Below are 18,791 nucleotides of genomic sequence, written 5' to 3' on the forward strand. Positions count from 1 at the left end.
GAGGGAGGGAGGGAGGGAGGGAGGGAGGGAGGGAGGGGTAACAGACATTTACTAAAAAGGAAAACTATTAGTGTACACATTTACTTAAAATACCTTTTAATGTTTTGGAAAGATTGGGCCTTGTTCGTTCTTCAATAGACGTTACTGACTGGAGAACAACATTATTTTAATGTATAGCACAATAAGAAAAAAATACTGTAATTTTCTTCAAAAAAAAAAAAACTAAAAATTAATACTACATACCTGTAAGTAAAGTGTCCTGTTTTTCCCCTCTAATGTGGCTGTGATAGCTGGAGACTTCATTTGCCTAAAAATAAAGTAGCAAACACCATCATATTTAAATAAATAGTTCTTGCTTTTTATTGTAAAGTTTAAAAAAAATGACTTTTACAATATAAACACTCAACACTTACAGAGAAGCACTATTGGTTAGATAGTCTAAGACCTCTTGTAGTTTAGCTGATGGGGAAAATTGAATGTTTTGAGGAAGTTGGCTACACGCAGGACAGTTTTCCTACAACATAAAAGAATAATTTAGAGGTACACAAACAAGTCTCAGTCTCTTTTTAAGCAAAGATATGGAAATCAAGTTGTTTTATAGTTCATGCATATTTCCTATGAAAATAATTTTTGCTTTAATGTCTGTTTTTCTAATAGATTATTTGCTCTAAATTATTATGCTTTACAGTATTTATTTAAGCTATCCAACAAAAGATACTTATTAGCTTTAATAACTCATAGCATAAATAATTATCTTCTAATTCCAAATAATTAATATATAAAAGCAAAGACTATATAGTGAAAAATATTTTTATTACTTTAATGCTACTAACCTTTCTCTCTGCTTCAAATGTGTAAGTGTATAGTCCATCTACATCATTGAATACCAAGTAGTTATTAAGGGGAATGTATGCACTGTAATGAAAAACAAAGTTCATTTTATCTAATTGAGCAAGGTTATAACATGGAGTTATACACAACTAAAAACAAAACTCATTACCTTGTAGCTATCTTGAAAACCTCAGTAGCACACACAGCTAGAGAGAAACAAAGGCATTTGAATTCAGTAAAAGTTACATACTTTGAAAGTCAGTGATAAATCAGATAAAATTGTAGTTTCTATAGAAAAATGGATTTTAAAATACATAATTTTTAAAGCATATGAAGGAACAAGTTCTATATTTGGTTTATATGATCCAAACAATACAACTTTTCCTTCATTTTCATTAGATCAATGAAAAGCTAACTCTATGAACAAAAAGACATGCTAAAATATTCCTTTACTGTGAGCATTTTGTCTAAGAGAAACATAATATCCTGGAAGACATAATGAAACAAGAAATACAGAGGAACAGGAACATATTTGGTTTGGGTAACTCACCCAAGAAGATATTGAATTCTTAGAATGCAAGCAACTACAGAAACGTCAATTTACATATTAAGTCAAAATCAAAGCAAAAAGTAAAACTGAAGGTCTTTTTTTCCCTTACCTGCAATGACTGCATTTGTAGAAGCTACTGCAGGAATGATTCGTTTTACTACCCCTGAAAAAAATTTGCCAAATAAAATATGGTCAGTTCTTATACTTATTTTTCCAAGATTTTTAATTAGGTGTAGGGGAACACCTGTGTGTGTGTGTGTGTGTGTACACGGGTGTATATGTGTGTATGTGTGTGTGTGTGTGCATACCTGCATATGCAGGTGTAGGTACATGTGAGTGTAGGTGCCCTCAGAGTCCAGAAGTCTGCCTAACTCCCTGGAGCTGGAGTTAGAGGTAGTTGTAAAGAATAAGCACTCTTCACAGCTAAGATCTCTCTCCAGCTCTATTTAAAGAAAAAACAAAAAAAAAGGCACCTTAAGTTAAGATCATGTAGTTAAATCATTAAAAGTCTTGATTTCAAAATACCATTTTCTGAAACTTGAGTTTTCAGGCTTTCAAATCAAGAAATAAAACTGGGCATAGCCAGGCATGGCGGTGGGAAGCTGACAAAGACACTATCTTCAAAAACAAACAAAACAAAACAAACAAACAAACAAACAAAAAAGCAAAACAGATGAAAAAAAAAAGCAGAGAAGTTTAAACATGAACTATTGTCTTTCATTCTCAACAGTTTGTAGTATGTTGAAATAACAGTATTGAAATGAAGTCTTTGTAGTTTTGCATCATGACAAAGCAGAAACATAATAACAACAGTGTTTCCTCATTCTCCAATATAGAGTGAATACTAATTATTATTTTAAAGTTCCTGAAATGGTGATGCTAGTCACACTATCCTTGTTCTAAAAAGAAGGGAAGCAAGGCTGAGAAATTAAATATCATATCCACAACATTACCCCTAGCAAGTATACAAATAGGCTGTGCACACACATGCCCATCCCACATAGTCTTATATATAATACTAGACTCTGAAATGCCTGAATAAGTATAAAGTTTCCTAATGATTCTTGATATAGTTAATTCAAGTCATTCCATTCCCAAAATGTCACAATGGAAAAACTAAAGCAATCTTTTAAAAGTATCTTTCTTTTATGCTATGGTCATGACCACATAAAACAAAGCACAGCTCTCTCTCTAGTTTGATGGATTTTAACTTTTCACTTCCATATTCATGTAAGCAACAGACAAACCATCTCCCATAGTACAAAAGGAAGACTCAAGTCTTCAAACTGCACTTGAATTGCTGCTCACTCTAGAGAAACCAAATGAACCTGGAGGGTGAGGCAACACTACAAGATATGTTCCCAGCCGAAGGAGCACAAAGCAGCCTCGGGTAGACCAAGGTGAGGAAAAAGGAAGCAGGCATGAACTAAATTTAAGGGATAATACCAGACCGAGTAAAGAAAATAGTCACGGAAAAGAAATAACAAATTTGCAAATTTTCTAGAGACTATGGCAAAACTCTGAAAGGGATGAACTGTAACAGGACTGGAACACTGGTCACCAAAGCTGAGCAGGACTGCTCACTATGAGCCTGTGCTAGAGGAGGCATGTTCAGTGACTGTGACTGTGATTGTGACTGACCCAGCAACCAGGAAATGGAAAACAGAACCACCAGGCTTTGGGAGATCATATGGAAGGGTCTTTCAAGGTATCTTTTTAAAGACAGTAAGAAGTCTGATAGACTCAAAAAGAACTGATAACAAACTGAGACAAATCTAAAATGGCTGCTAAGGCCCTGGGTTTGATCTCCAAGACCAATACAAAATTTAATAAACAACCTCCAGAATGCCGGGCGGTGGTGGCGCACGCCTTTAATCCCAGCACTTGGGAGGCAGAGGCAGGTGGATTTCTGAGTTCGAGGCCAGCTTGGTCTCGAGTCAGAGTGAGTTCCAGGACAGCCAGGGCTACACAGAGAAACCCTGTCTCGAAAAACCAAAAAAAAAAAAAAAAAAAAAAAAAACAACCTCCAGAATATTACTTCTGTTAGAAAGGGGAGAAGGGGAAGGAGAAAGGGGGAAAGGAAGGCCCAGCCACTGGACAGGTGAAAAGGTATGCAAATTTTAGTAAGCAGCAACATCAACGAATGGGAACAGGGTATTAAATGCAATAAGTAAGTGATGAGACATCAGCTCTCCTTTAAGACTGTTCTCAGTATCAGAGGTATGGATAACCCTAAAATGCTGTACTATGGCCTAGGAGATCTCAGAAGGATGGATAACTGGACTCTGGTCAGAGAAGCACACCAAGACTTGAAGCCTTGTGATTACCAAAGGATTGAAAAATCAGGAAGATTTGGAGTGGTAAAATATTAAAATGTGGAGAGAATGTGACCACTATGCTAAATAGTTAGAAATACTATTTAAAGGGGAATTGGGAGCTGGAGAGATGGCTCATAGTTAAGAGCACTCACTACTCTGTCTGAAGACTCTGGCATTCAGTTCCCAACACCCACATGCAGCTCACATCTTTAACTCCAGTTCCAGGGGATGCAATGCCTTCTTCTACACTCTGCAGGCACTAGGCATGCAGGAAATGCACATACACACATGCAGACAAAACACATAAAATTTTAAAAAGAAAAGAAAAAGCAATTAGGTTATGTAAGATACTGGCCAAAATGCAAACTAAACAAGACATAGTAATTATCTGAGTCTTTTGACAGCTCCTAAGAGAGGATAAATTCCTCTTCAGTAAAAGATGAACAGTTAAACTTTGAAGATAAGGGCTCTTTCAATTATACAGTTGTATTTAAACATGAATCAGTGGCTCTCCACTAGCTGAGGAATATGTATTCTACTGAACATAGTTCACTACAACCTTGGAGTAACTGGAAACAAATTGCTTCCATAGTTCTTTAATTAAGCTTCAGATGAATGGTGATCTCTTAATTACATATCAAGCATTCTTGCCATAGAGCAGTGGTTCTCAACTTTCCTAATCCTGCAACTCTTTAATACAGTTCTTCATGTTGTAGTGACCCCCAATCATAAAATTATTTCGTTGCTACTTCACTAACTGTAATTTTGCTATTGTTATAAATCATAATGTAAATATCTGATACATACATAGTCCTAAAAACAAGGTTGAGAATCACTGTCATAGAGTATTTCCCTACCAATCCCACAATTATGACGGTTCACTAACTCACCTTGAGTGAGTCTGTAGGTAACACCTCTAATATTATATTGTGATGCTCTCTCTATGGACTTTTGGAAAATCCACTGAATATGTTCAGGGTCATCTCCGTCTAATGGAACCCCATCTGTTGTGGAGGAGACAAACATATATAACCACAAGGTAATTTTTAAATGAAATTTCAAAATGATTACTATATAAAATACTCTGTAAGTCTAGATTGTTAAATTACCTCCAAAAGGCTGCTCTTTAGGCCACTGCAACATCCTTACATACTCGATACAGTGTTCTGGGAGCCTGGGCATAGATGCAATGGTACACATAGGAAAATTGACCTAAAACCACAAAATTTGTCTTTCTTAGTAAAATTTAAATGATGAGCTATTTTAAAATGCAACTTCTAGTTCTTGTTTAGTTCATAGCACTCATCTCAGCTACTGACTTGTATAAGCAAAACACTATAAAGCATTAAGACTTGTATACTAATAGGAGGCATCAGAGTCTCTCAGGGAGGGCTGTGCTGCCTATAAAGAAAGACACATTTGTCCTACCGGTTTAGAGCATATACACTCAAGTTCTATTGGCAATGAAAAGAAAAGTACTAAATAAATTCTGAAATGTGATTTAGTTTTATATGTATTTAATGTAAAGGTATAATGCAAATCAACACAAAAGCACAGAATTAAATCAATTGTTAAGTTAATATCATAGAGCTGCTAACATAAATCAAAATTACAACTATTCTTTAAAATAAGCATATAGGCTAAAGAGCTCCATCTTTGAAAAGATCATTCTTAATCCTATTTTTAAATTCTTTATTACACTTATTTTGGATGTATGTGACTGTGAGCACATGCTAGAGTGTACATATAACAAGTCACAAAAAATCCTTTTAGCCCCACCATTGGGGGTTCCTAGGATTACACTCAGGGTCTTTATCTGCTAAGCCATCCTACCAGCCTTTTTCCTAGTAGTGGTGTTCTCTGCAATAATTACAGTAGGTCATGAAAGATATATCCTAAGATTTCAACAACTATCTGGACCCTATGTATATACACTTTACCTTAAGTTTAACATTAAGGGAAAGTATATGAAGAAAACAGACAGAATATAACTTATCCCAACATATAACTTCATAATTTCTCTTAAATTAAAAAACAAAGGAGCTGGAAAGATGGCTCACTGGTTTAAGAGCACACACTTCTCTTTTAGAAGAACTTGGCTCTCAGCACCCATGTCAGGCAGCTCATACTCGGGTGTGACTCTAGTTACAGAGGAATCTGTCACCTATGGTGTCAGGACCACTGCAGTTATATACCTACACACTTATACATATACACATAATTAAAAGAAAATCACACTTAGCAAAACACTAATAAAAAGAAAAAAAGTACTAATACAAAACTATAAAAGCAAATCTGATATATAGTATCTTCTCTCAAACATAGAAGACTATCATATTTTATTCTTCTAAGCAGATTTTGTTTTAAATTTTGCTTTTGTTTCCAGGCTGAAGTACACAAGTCTGACCCTATGCCCTCATTTTGGTAAATACTAACTTACACCCTTAGCATATATTTAAATATGTTTATCCCCAATTACAAACCCTAGACACTGACTAGATGTAATAACCAACACTAATTATCACCCAAGATACTAAGAAAACAATGTAGGAACTTTTCTGATTACCTGTGGTGGGTAAAGTTCCAGAGTGCACTCAATACAAGCAGTCATTCCAGGCAAAATCACTCGGGCATTTCCTTTAAAGCCTTCTGTTCCCCCATCTATCAAAGGTACAATGGAGCTTGGATCCAACACACCATCTTCATAATTTAGAAGAGATATCTAGGGAAATGTTTTAAAGGACTTAAAAAAAGAATAGGACATGGGAAAAAAAAGAAAGCAGCAGCAGTAGCAGCAGCATATTTCTAGCAAATTCTAGAAGTCAGTTGGCAACTCAGTAGCAATATCAGAATGAATTACATTCCTAACAAGAAACACTTTTCATTGAAAATCAATGAAAGCAGGAACAATGTGTATATGTACTTAATTTAAAATTAAACAACTCTGATTTGAAGTATGTCAAAAGCAACAGCAAAGACCTTCAGAGAACCCCAACACTGAAGTCTTTACCAGCATTCCATTGATCCATCTTCTGGCTATGATAGAGTCCAGGCCACATACAATAATATGAAATTCTACAAGAAGAAAACATGTTTAGTTTTTGATATAGTCTATGTAGTCTAGGCAAGTCTCAAATTGTCTATCCTCTTACTTCAGTCGCCCCAGTGCTGGCCCCACGACACCCACTAGGTCACTAGTGATTACAAACACACTACTATACCCATGCTCTACCAGGGGGGCTCGTGGACTGTATCACTATCAATCTATCACTGCCTATGGACCACTGCTAGTAAGGAAGGTTTGCAGTGGAAATTTAGTAGTCATTATATCTGATATAAACATCAGAATGAAGCAACTGTTTTTAGATGTTCTTGGGCTTCAAAGAAATCACTATGATAGGTAGTAATTGTTTTCTGTGAGTTGTTTTTCTAAAGGAACGTCACAGCCTCTACATGAACTTAGTTACAAGACATTCTTAGTAAACCAGAAGTCTTGCACTACTGAGAACTGCAAACATTGCACGAGATTGCAGAGGTGATGATATATGCCTTCAAGAAACACACACATCAGACCAGGGGCTCTGGTATGAGGAACTTGCCTCACTCTAAAAAGATAACAGACAATAAATATGCTTCTGAAAGGCTGCTTGGGGTTCAGTCCATTAAGGCTGATCCCCCTGCTTTCTCAAGCTTCGTTGCATCTGAATGCCTCTCGTCATCTCACAGAACTCAGATTACTAACAAGGGCTGCTTGTGTAATGGGACAGAAAGTGCTACTTTTCCATCCACCTTTGCTGTGACTCTAAAACTGCTTTGAACAGTTTACCAATATAAATAAAGGCAGTTATGCAAAGTAATTTACTTTGTTTAAAAATTAAAAGCTAATTTTATTAGAAGCTCCTGACCCTCCTAATCCTTTAGAAATTTTTAACTCAAGCAAGCAGCTAGTGGTATCTACTGAGCATCAGTGCTGTGGTGTTTCAAGTACCTGGAACAGGGGGAAACAAAACAACAAACTGAATTAGAATTAGCAAGAGCTTAATAACAAGTGAAGAACTTACGTCTGTAGAAAGTGTCGTTAAAATCTTGAATCTTGTTGAAATGTCTGAATCCAAGTAAAGGAACCTAATATGCTAAGTTCTAAACGTCTGAAGTGATTTTAATAATGCCATAAGGAATAAACTGTGTTTACTTATCCACACTGATAAGTAGTCAATGAGGAATTCAGGAAGTCTGACTGAACGGGGTTGTTGCTATTTTCTGACCAAAAAAAAAAAGTAGGTTATTTTCCATATTTTATATATGTGGGAGGTGGGTAGGTGCACAAGTGGAGACAAGTCTGTCTCTCTCTCACACCTACACACTAAATAAATGTATATAAAAAATTAAAGAGTCATGGTATTTTTTGTGAACTTTGTGTTTCATTTTGCTTTATTTTGACATTTTTTCATTTTTGTTTTATTTGTTCTATCTGTTTCTTAGGTTTGGTTTCTTTTTTTTTTTTTGAAGAAAAAAAAGGAATATAAAATTGGGTGGGTAGGGAAGTGGCAAGGTTCTGGGAGTTGAGAGGAAAAAAAAACATGGTCAAAATATATGGTATGAAAAGAATTCTTTACAGCAAGAAACAGACTACCAAAACATGTCAAGTTTATATATACATATAAATGTATATATGTATATGCAAACCTTATATAAAATCAATCCAGAGGATTTCAACAGCTTTTTCGGTTGCTAGTACAATTGGGTGTATTGGGTTTACATATCACTCTGGGCTCCGATGTAAATTATGCACTTTTTCTACCTCTTTGTAAGATTTTTGTCATCTGTCTCTTTAGTGAACTATCCCTTTGCAATGTTCATCCACTTTTTAAATGGATTGGGTTTTTTTCTGCTAAGTTTTAAAAATTCTTTAATAAACACTCAAGCTTCCATATCTGAAGGTGTTCCATGCATAGATTCAACCAACCCTGGGTCAAAAATATATGACAGAAGAAAAACTGTCAGTAGTGAATATAAATCAACTTTGTCTTTTCACTATTGCCCAAATAACACAGTACTATAACTATTTTTATAGTATTTAACCACAGTAGATATTATAAATAATTAAAAGATATTTCAAGACATCAGATATAAATATCCAGATGTGTTGTGATGATTTATATATGCTTGACCCAGGGAGTGGCACTATTAGGTGTGGCCTTGTTGGAGTAGGTGTGTCACTGTGGGTGTGGGCTTTAAGACCCTCATCCTAGCTGCCTGGAAGTCAGTATTCTGCTAGCAGCCTTCAGATGAAGATGTAGAACTCTCAGCTCCTCCTGTACGATGCCTGCCTGGATGCTGCCATGTTCCCACCTTGATGATAATGGACTGAACCTCTGAACCTATAAGCCAGACCAATTAAATATTGTCCTTGTAAATGCTGCCTTGGTCATGGTATATGTTCACAGCAGTAAAACTCTACCTAACATATGTGGATAGTACAAATATGAAAATAGTATACATTTTAAGTATTTATTTTACAGTACTAGGGGTTGAAACTAGGGCTTCATGCATGCCAGACAAGTGAACTATCAGTGAGCTCCATCTCCAGCATGCTACCTTTTTGCATGTAGACTTGAGGATCAGTAGATCTGGATTTCTTGAAAAGGTCTGGGAAGCAATCCGCCACAGATACCCAGGAATACCTGAACTCTAGACGGGTTCTCTGTCAGCTATTCTGTCAGTGTTCTCTCCAGTGTCCAGCCTGTCCTCAGACCACAGCTGTTAATTTCAATGTGGTTTATGTGCTCTCCATCAAGCCTCAGAACCCAAAGACGATCTGTACTATTCCCTGATTTTACAGCTTTACGAATTACATCTGTGATCCACTGTGAGTACATTCTTGTCCAAGATATAAGGCGTAGGTGAAGATGCATCCAGTGTAGATGTTTAGTTAATACTAAAACTAGAATATAAGCAGACAATGACATCACCTATACAAATAATTTAAAAGTCAGGGCAAAAACATGAGCATAACCATAAAGGGAAGACTGGGCAAATGATGAGCATCTCCTCAGTAGCAAGGGGCACACTGTGGACAGACCTTCTCATCAGCGGTATTCTCTATTATGACATCTTTTATAATAAGGGAGGAGTTTTAGAAAAACATTCTTTCTTTTGAAAGGATACGGGACCACATTGCAGTTAGGAATTCTGTCATTTAGGAATTCTGCAGCAACTTCAGCCTTGGGTCTTCCAACATCTTTAGGCCTACAGAAAACATTGTATTAAGTTGTCATCCATAATAAGAATTTAGATGGTCTACATAATTAGCTTCCAAATGAAAAAATAAACAGTTTACTTATAATATACTTTGAAAAATATTAACTATAATTTTTTTATTATTCTTAAAATTTGTTTGTGTGTGTGTGTGCGCACGCGCACATGTGAGTGAAGATGCCTATGAAGGCTAGAGTCATCAGACTCCTTTCAGTTAGAATTATGGGCAAGAGCCTGGCGGTGGTGGCACACACCTTTAATCCCAGCACTTGGAAGGCAGAGGCAGGCGGATTTCTGAGTTTGAGGCCAGCCTGGTCTACAGAGTGAGTTCCAGGACAGCCAGGGCTACACAGAGAAACTCTGTCTCGAAAAAACCAAACCAAACCAAAACAAAACAAAAAACCAAAAGCAAAAAAAAACAAAAACAAAAAAGAATTATGGGCAAGTGTAAGCCACCTGGTATTGAACCTGAATCTGCTGCAAGAATCTGTGCTCTTAACTATAGAGCCAACTCTCCATCAGCCCCTCAGTATTTTTATATCAGTAATAAATTAAATAGTTACTAAGCCCTTGCTGACAGTTTAAATCAATATGACAATTCTAATTGTATTTCTTAACTGAAAATATGAACTATAAACAGTAGGGTCTCCATCCCCTAGGGTTAAGTATAACAACAGCGTGTTTAGTGGCTACTTCCAACCATGACACTTCCTACTATAAAAATATCCTAGACATAGAGCCTTCCAAGTACACAGCTTGAATCCCAGAACATCAATCTGCTGTTTGGTTGTTTGAGACAGGATCTTACTCTACAATTCAGCCTGGTCTTGAGCTTATTATATAGCCTAGCATGGGCTCTAGAATTTTAAGCAATCCTCCTGCTTCAGCATCTCGAATGCTGGTGTTGTAGTTGGGAACCATCATGACTGCTTCACTGTGTTTATATGCTGGTCTTAGTAAACTGTGGTGGGATTTGTTAGGCTTTGCTTTGAGACAGGTATTACTACATAGCCCAAGCTCATCTAGATCCTCCTGTCTCAGCTTCCTTCATACTGAGATTACAAGTCTCAAAAAACCAAAAAACAAAAACAAAAAAGAATTAAATTATGGGCAAGTGTAAGCCACCTGGTATTGAACCTGAATCTGCTGCAAGAATCTGTGCTCCATTAGCCCCCAGCTTCCTTAACCATGTTTTAAAAGAGAGAAGACAGCAGTATTTTCAAGAAACTAAAAGTAAAGTCTGGAAACATCCCTCTTTGATAATAACCAGTCGTTAAGTACAGAAGTGTTTCTTCAAGCATGTGACTATTTTCTACTAATCTCCTCACAGTTCTCATGGAAATGAGTCACCCTTCCATGTAAGAGTAAGTGCTTCACTCTAACTTCCTGGAACACACATACTCTAGACATCGAACCCTTATTCTTTGTATCCTTCATACAAAGACAGTATAAGGTTTTTTTAAGTAAAAAAATAACAAAAATTTTATTTAAAATTAGAACTTCATTGGAAACATTTAATCAGATCAATTTTTCTCTTCACTAATAAAGAATGTATTCTTTCCCTATTTAAAGTTGCTAAGAATCTTACTCTTTGTCCTTACTTGCATGGAGAAGTACTATGAAATAGAAACCTTGATTTGAATCTCACTTTCACGCACTTTGCACAGACAGCTCTTCACATACAGAAGAGGAAACAGTCAAGTGCCAAGATTCCTCTAAATGTAGTTTTGTGCTTTTCAGTCTCACATAAAAGAACTCCAGCACAGTTTTAGTGAAGACTGTTACATTAATTTACAGGATCAGAGACCCAACTGTTGCAACTAAGATAATATCATAAATAAAATGGCAAGTCACCCACCCTTCTGGCAATATGCCCATGTTAGCTCTGTGAGTATCATTATTATTTTAACCGTGATAGCTATAAATTAAAAGGTGTGGCTTGTTATCAATAATCAATCTATTTCAAAGCTATTTCAAAGTCAGTCTATTTCAAAGCTGTAATACATTAAAAACTTGTCAGAAAAGAAAGGCATACAAAATGTATATATGTGCTTATAAAACAACCATTACCCAAATACCCAAATATGTATTCCAATTTCTAAACTATAAAAGTAGCACTTCTTGGGACTGGAGAGATGGCTCCATGGTTAAAAGAAATGACTGCTCTTCCAGAGGACCTAGGTTCAATTCTGAGAACCCACATGGCAACTCATATCTGTCTGTAACTCCAGTTACAGGGATTCTAACACCCTGACAGACATAAATGCAGACAAAATACCAATGAACATTAAAAAAAAAAGCAGTTCTTCTTGTTTTTGTAAAATCCATGTTAGATCCTCAGTAATTATTAAATTTCAAAGAACACAAATTCAAATGTTTATCAGAATTTTTAAAATATCAAACTTACCTAAATAAAAACTGTCTATTTAAATTGGAAACATCTATAGTGTCCATGTCTACAACATGAATCTGTCTAAAACCAGACAACGCCTGTGGAAAGAAAAGCAATCTAATTAGCCAACAGTTTCCTTTCTTTTAAAATATAATACAGATTTTGAAAATCTATGTCCTAAAGCCATATATTTTCAGTAATAAATTCTACATAATTATACTCTTTGGCTTAAAAAAAAAAAGTCTGTGCAAGGCATAAAAAAAAATTAAAGAATTTTGGGGTTTTTTTGTTTGTTTGTTTTTGTTTTCCAGACAGGGTTTCTCTGTGTAGCCCTGGCTGTCCTGGAACTCACTTTGTAGACCAGGCTGGCCTCAAACTCAGAAATCCGCCTGCCTCTGCCTCCCAAGTGCTGGGATTAAAGGCTGCACCACCACTGCCTGGCTAAGAATTTTGTTAAAGAACAAGAATGCACAAGCGCTCAGGTTTAAGTACTCTATAACCAAGAGAAAACTCACAGTCTCTACTGTTTTGTATCTGCTGATCCCTGTCTAGAACCTTTCCTTCTCAATACTCTTCTAGGACACTGCTCACCCCTTATGAAAACAGCACCTTTGAAAACCCTGTCCTCATCACCAGACTGCCTACCCTCAGGCCTTCCTTTTTTCACCCATTTATTACTATCTGACATTCCATATACCCTCCTTCTCTTCCCCGCCCCTTTCTTCCCCCAAAGAAAATCTGAGTTCCAGAAACAAACACCTGTTTATATTGTTCCATTCTGAGTCTTTATCACCAAAAATTGTGCATGGTATTTACAAAGAGAAATTCAATAAACATTTGGTTAACTGGTGATATTAATGTGATTATTTCTTCTTTTTTTTAAGAGTGAACCTTTAGGGGGCTTATAGTCAGTGAAAAAATGCATGTCTTCTATGCTTAAATCTAAAACAAGCAAAATAGTAAATGATACTGTGTTTGTGTCTAAAGGATCAGAATGTAGTGTGATGGTTCTCAGCCTGTGGGCCATGACACTTTCACACGGGTCCCCCAAGACCATCTTGCATATCAGATGTTTACATTACCATTCTTAGCCATAGCAATTTTACAGTTATAAAGTAGTAATGAAAACAATTTTATTCTTGGGGTCATCACAACATGAGGAGCTGTACTGAAGGGCTACAGCATTAGGAAGGCTGAGAACCACTGGTGTAATAAATAATCTTCAGATCTAATCTGAGTATACTGATATTGCAGTGTACACTGCAATAGTAAATCATAGCTTCAAAATGAAAAAAGTTATGCTTTAAGGAACCTGTACATGCCTAATGAAAAAAGCAAACAACAGAAAAAAATGCCCTAACTCCACAAACCCTTCCATTTGGCAAGTTTTACATTTTCATACTAGAGTAAGTCTGAGAGGGAGCAATCATTTTGGAACACCATACTGTTCCATACATATTACTATTGATTTCATTAAGACTTGTCTCACCAAACTTAAAATTCACTGACAGAGACACAGTGACTTACAATCCCCATAGAACTAACATGGCACTAAACAAAGTGAGTGTACTTCATTTAAAACTTCAGTAGGAGCAACACTAGTGTTTCCTAGCAAGTCAGCATGACTGTGTAGATATCCAAATTTTAATTGCCAGATTGAAGAGATGGCTCAGCAGTTAAGAACATTCACTGCTACTACAGAGGACCTGGGTTTAGTTCTCAGAACCCATATGGCTGCTCACTAAGTCTCTGTAAGGCCAGTTTCAGTCTGACAGCCTCCTGTAACCTCCCTGGATAGCAGGCACCCATGTGGTGTACATATAGGCAGGCAAAACACTCATAGACATAAAATCAAAATAAACCTTGATGAAATTGAACTCTTGGCAGGTTACAGGTGTCTTCCATATGGCTATGATCTGCTTACTATTTTCTATTTTCCTACCCAGTGAGAAGCCAGGTATACAGCAGCTCTACATTAATTCTCTCCTTCCTAAATCTGTTAAATTGACAGAAACTTATGCAAAGCGATTTCATGGTTATAAGGACTCAAAGCAATTCCATTACAACTATGTATTTCTAAATAGTACAAAGAAATAGTTTTACTAAAGGCTCAGGTGTCCCAAATCATAGGCATTTATTATCATATGGGCATCAAAACCAACCATCTTAGTTCATGCAGGGCTTCTGTAAAACAGAGCTCTTTATACAAAGAACTGATGACTTGGGTTAGAGTCCAGGAATCTCACTATATACTTCAGGAAAAACGAGGGAGTCTGCTAATTTTGCTGCACCTCAATGTGTCATTTTGAATTAAGTGATTAAAAAAAAAAACCCACCTAATTGGGTTATTTGGAGAAGCAAAAGAAAGAATTATTTAAAATTACACATTAAAAGATAAACTATTCTGCTATTTAGTTCAATAAAATGATATTACCACGAGGTAAAGGAAGCAAAAAAAAAAAAAAAAAACAAAAAAAAAAAAAAAAGACTTAATTCTAAGACTTTTAGAGTTCCAAAATAATATTATATATTTTTATTATTGTTTAGAATTTTACCTGCTAAATTTATCCAATAAATGTTCAAGAGAAAAAAAAATAATACTCATGAAATGAAGGCATTCTTTATATGACAGAAAGCAAAAGAACTTACTTATCTCTAAGAGAATAGAATTATATATTACCAGATTTTTCAGAAGCTCACATCCTAAGCCACCAGCTCCAATGACTAGAACTTTACATGTATCTAACAAGAACTGGAGTGACTGTAATGAATAGAAAGACATATTAAAATCCAGGTGATCACCACAAGAACTATGAATAAGACAACAAACCACACAATAGTTATTGGTGTAAGGCACAAAAAAAAAAAAGTCAATTAACAATAAGAAACACACCTGGTGTGTTATGAAAGAGATATAATTACAAATTTTAAAATCCTAATAATTTCAGAGTTTCAATTTTAACACTTTAAATTTACTTTTATTATATGAACTTAAAAGCCTATTTCTAACAGAAAAACTACCCCAGAGCTGGATGACTCAGCAGATAAGGTACTTGTTGCTCTTGCACAGGACCCAGGTTTGATTCTCAGCACACATGGTGGCTCACAAACATCCATAACCATGTTCTAGAGAAAAGGACAGCCTCTTCTGACCTTCGTGGGCATTTGGCACATGTGGTATACATACAGACATGAAGGCAAAACACTCGTAAAATAAAAATAAATCTAAAAATAAGTCTTAAAAACTATCCCTAGTTATATCTTTTTTGTCAAGCATTGGTACATCATTTCATAGGTAATACAGCAATTTTACTATAGTATCCTCTATTTTCCTTCTCATATTCTTTATGCTTTTTCTTTAATTTTAAAAAACATATAAGTGTTTGAAGGTCTAACATAAACTAGATAAAAGTAATTACACCTTTCTTTGAACAATGAGTGGAGCTTTCAAAACTTGAGAAATCAGCAAATTCCAAATCAGCAGAAATAAAACTTGGAAACATTGCTTAACAGAAGTTACAACCTTAAACTATTGTGCAGAAACACTTTCAAAGTACAAGAAAGTATGATGTACATTATCCAAAGAAATAATTACTACTATGCATTGTGCTGACCACTAAAGGAGGAAAATGATTTATTCGCACAAGCTACTGAACCAAATTCAAGAGTTTACACAACAACTTTATGAGTAGTGTTTCTATTTCAAAATCTCTTCATGGGCACAAAAGGTCATTAAACACATAACAGTGATTATTTTGTTCCTACTTTGTAATAAATTTTATCTAATCAAATATTTGCTTCAACTCACAGTTCAAAATATATATCTATTATATTGCAAGCACATTTTTAACATTTACTTAATTATAGTCAATACTAAGTAGTGATTTCCAACTAAATTTTAATACCTAAGTAAGCATATCTTATAGTCTTATTAGAATTAATTTACCACTTCAGGGCTACAAGCAGGGAAATGTGTCTAAACGGAAATCATTCTAAACTAGAATTTTAAACACACCAGAATATGATGTCATCAACTTATCCTACTCTTGAAAATGTTTAAACTTGTATGAAAAATATAAAAATGCATCTCTAGTCATTTACATAAAATCAGTTGTAAAGATTTAACTCAATACTCATAAATTAATTTCACAAAACAATTTTATTAATTATCTGTATTATAAGAGCAAATCTAAAAGGAAGCATCTTATTCTTTTTGAAATGTAAGACTATTAGAGCAGTTCTTTAAAAATAAATGTTTCTCACTTCAGTGCTTGGTTCGAAATCGGGGTGTGTGAAGGGTCCAGACCGCTCGAGGAACTTCTTTACATGGTTCCAGCGACCTTCCCAGTCTCCAGTGTCCCCACACCCACCATCAACAGCCATTCTGCACAGAACACAGTAAATTCAGCTGCAAAGATCAGTATGAAAAAGCCATGCCCATAACTATTAGGTCTCCCCAAACGTAAAGGTAACCACACACCAGACCTGCTCAAATACAAAGGAAAACTGGGTTGTGGTTATAGTTTTCCAGTTTTGGCTTGTCTGCTATGGGAAAGCACTCTTCACCTACTTGATGAAATAAATCAGCCTCTGTGTTCCTAGCTTCCTCAGCACCCAAAGATCAAAGTCGGAACACTAATGATTGAGAAAAGGACTTCCCTCTGTTTTGTATTTACAGTCACTCTGAATTTCCATCATGTTCCTTCAGTAGAAATAACAAATGCATAGAGTGAGGGGGGTCTCTGAGAACTATGGTGCTTCAATCTATTATCTATGGCTCCTCCCAGGTTGGAAAGATGAGATTCACTGAGCATTTTGGATGAAAGCAACATTCATACATCTCATTCCTCAGAAGGGTCCCAGTATTTAAAAAAAAACAAAAACAAAAACAAAACCTCTCTTAATAGTGAGGGCCACTTGTCACAAAACACACACACACACACACACACACACACACACACACACGTTTAGATTACAATTATGCCACAGATAGGCATTACCATCAAGAAATCTTTGAGAACATGCCACTAATAAAGTGAGACTCCTCTAAAAAAAAAAAAAAAAAAAAAAAGAAACAAAAAACTCAAATGCACTTTATAATCACAGATTCATTCATGTTTGGTTGTGATAACTTTCCTGTAACCCCAAAGTTTCTACCTTCAAATATATTAGTGATATCATTTTTTTACAAAAGGGACCAACACACATTGCATAGCTCATGTTCTAATACATTGCTGGGTTTCACTCCACAACCAAGCACATTCTAACTTTGAGAAGATTTCTTAACTGTCGTCAGAAAACTCAACTGCAGATTGCAGCTACTTCTAATGATCATGAGGTTAAGAGATAATCACGAATTTAACTTAGGGACAGCTCTTGGCCTACAGCAAGCATTCAAACTTTGTCATTTCGTGAAAAAAAAAAAGTAGGGAATTAAAAGGTGGGAAAGGTATGCGAACCCTTGCATTTGAAATTCAAACAGAGGGAAAGGCATGGAAAAGACCAAAGTACTACTGAGAGCTGACACAGAAATTATGAATTCACCACACCCACTACAAGAGTATTTTTCCCCTTCCCACGGAGGGAGGGGAGAGGACAAAAAAACTAAAGTATTTGATACAGGTTGTGTGGCAAACTGAGAGAGCAAGTGAGTTGCCATCTCCTTTAAGGCCAATTACCTTGCAAAAAAAGACAAGTTTTAACACAATTCCTGATTCACAGAGTGTTCACAAAAAGTTCATAATGTGTACTATTGTCTCAGTGTTTACCAAGGACCCAAAACAGGCCTCGTGTCCATTTAGATTTAGATTGGATTCACTTGCCACAAGGTCACAGCTCTGACAATTTGGGTTGGAGGAAGAGGGGGGTACCGGGTGGCTTTTGCAGGAGCATAGCCAGGGAGCAGCCGGCCAGTGACTCGGGTTGGGGACGGGGTCAAGGGTTAGGACGCGCGGCCTGCTCCAGGTGCCCCCTTCCCAGCCCCCCGGGCCCGCTGCGGCTGGTCCCCTAGGCCTGGGATTAGGGGGAGGCGGGGGTCTCCGGAGAGGACCCCGGCCTCCCAGCAGCACTAACTTCTCAGCCAGCAGCTCCTCTATTCTCCTTCTTTTCTTCTCCCTAAAAGAAAGAGAGAATAAAAGAAGGGTCAGCATCAAGCTTCAAAGTGGGCGCCGCAAGGGTATGGCGGGAGAGGGGACGGGACAGAGGTTGGGGGACCCCCGGGTGGCAGCGGTGACCGCCCACCGCCGCGCTCTCTCACAACCCAGCCCAACTCGGCGCTCCGGCAAAACCCCGACACTTACGGCTCCTCGCCATCCGCCATATTGTTCCCCGCCTCTTCCCAGAGGCCCTCGCGGCGAGCGGGTCCGCCCGAGGGGCGGGACTGCAGGTGAATGGAAGGAGGGAGAGCGCCAGGGCGGAGGGGAGGGGCTTCAGGTAAGAGAGT

At 36.7% G+C, this 18,791-nt stretch overlaps 1 protein-coding gene across 2 annotated transcripts; it reads right to left on the reverse strand.

The window, feature by feature from the left end:
* Positions 1-33: 33 nt before the first annotated feature.
* Positions 34-18,749, reverse strand: Uba3 (ubiquitin like modifier activating enzyme 3). Of its 2 annotated transcripts, XM_028773024.1 has the most exons (17): positions 18,649-18,749; positions 18,422-18,463; positions 16,613-16,733; positions 15,030-15,110; positions 12,365-12,447; positions 9,868-9,948; positions 7,761-7,804; positions 6,710-6,774; positions 6,266-6,421; positions 4,809-4,911; positions 4,590-4,703; positions 1,491-1,544; positions 1,001-1,037; positions 834-915; positions 414-514; positions 244-307; positions 34-148 (listed from the first exon to the last, which is right to left on the reverse strand). In XM_028773024.1, the coding sequence occupies exons 1-17, from the start codon at positions 18,666-18,668 to the stop codon at positions 68-70; spliced, it is 1,329 nt and encodes a 442-aa protein (XP_028628857.1). In that variant the 5' UTR covers positions 18,669-18,749; the 3' UTR covers positions 34-67. The 2 variants fall into 2 exon arrangements, with proteins under 2 accessions (XP_028628857.1, XP_028628858.1); XM_028773025.1 differs by lacking the exon at positions 18,422-18,463 and having other exon boundaries at positions 18,649-18,669.
* Positions 18,750-18,791: the final 42 nt, after the last annotated feature.

Source organism: Grammomys surdaster, unplaced genomic scaffold (genome assembly GCF_004785775.1).
Source record: "Grammomys surdaster isolate TR1022 unplaced genomic scaffold, NIH_TR_1.0 220, whole genome shotgun sequence".
Taxonomy (NCBI): domain Eukaryota; kingdom Metazoa; phylum Chordata; class Mammalia; order Rodentia; family Muridae; genus Grammomys; species Grammomys surdaster.

Coding starts and splice junctions, on each gene's coding strand:
- Uba3 (XM_028773024.1), bottom strand. CDS start 18,668: ATGGCGGATGGCGAGGAGCC. Junction 18,464..18,648: donor ATGGCGGATGGCGAGGAGCC/GTAAGTGTCGGG, acceptor TCTTTCTTTTAG/GGAGAAGAAAAGAAGGAGAA. Junction 15,111..16,612: donor ATTTCGAACCAAGCACTGAA/GTGAGAAACATT, acceptor TATTCATTACAG/TCACTCCAGTTCTTGTTAGA.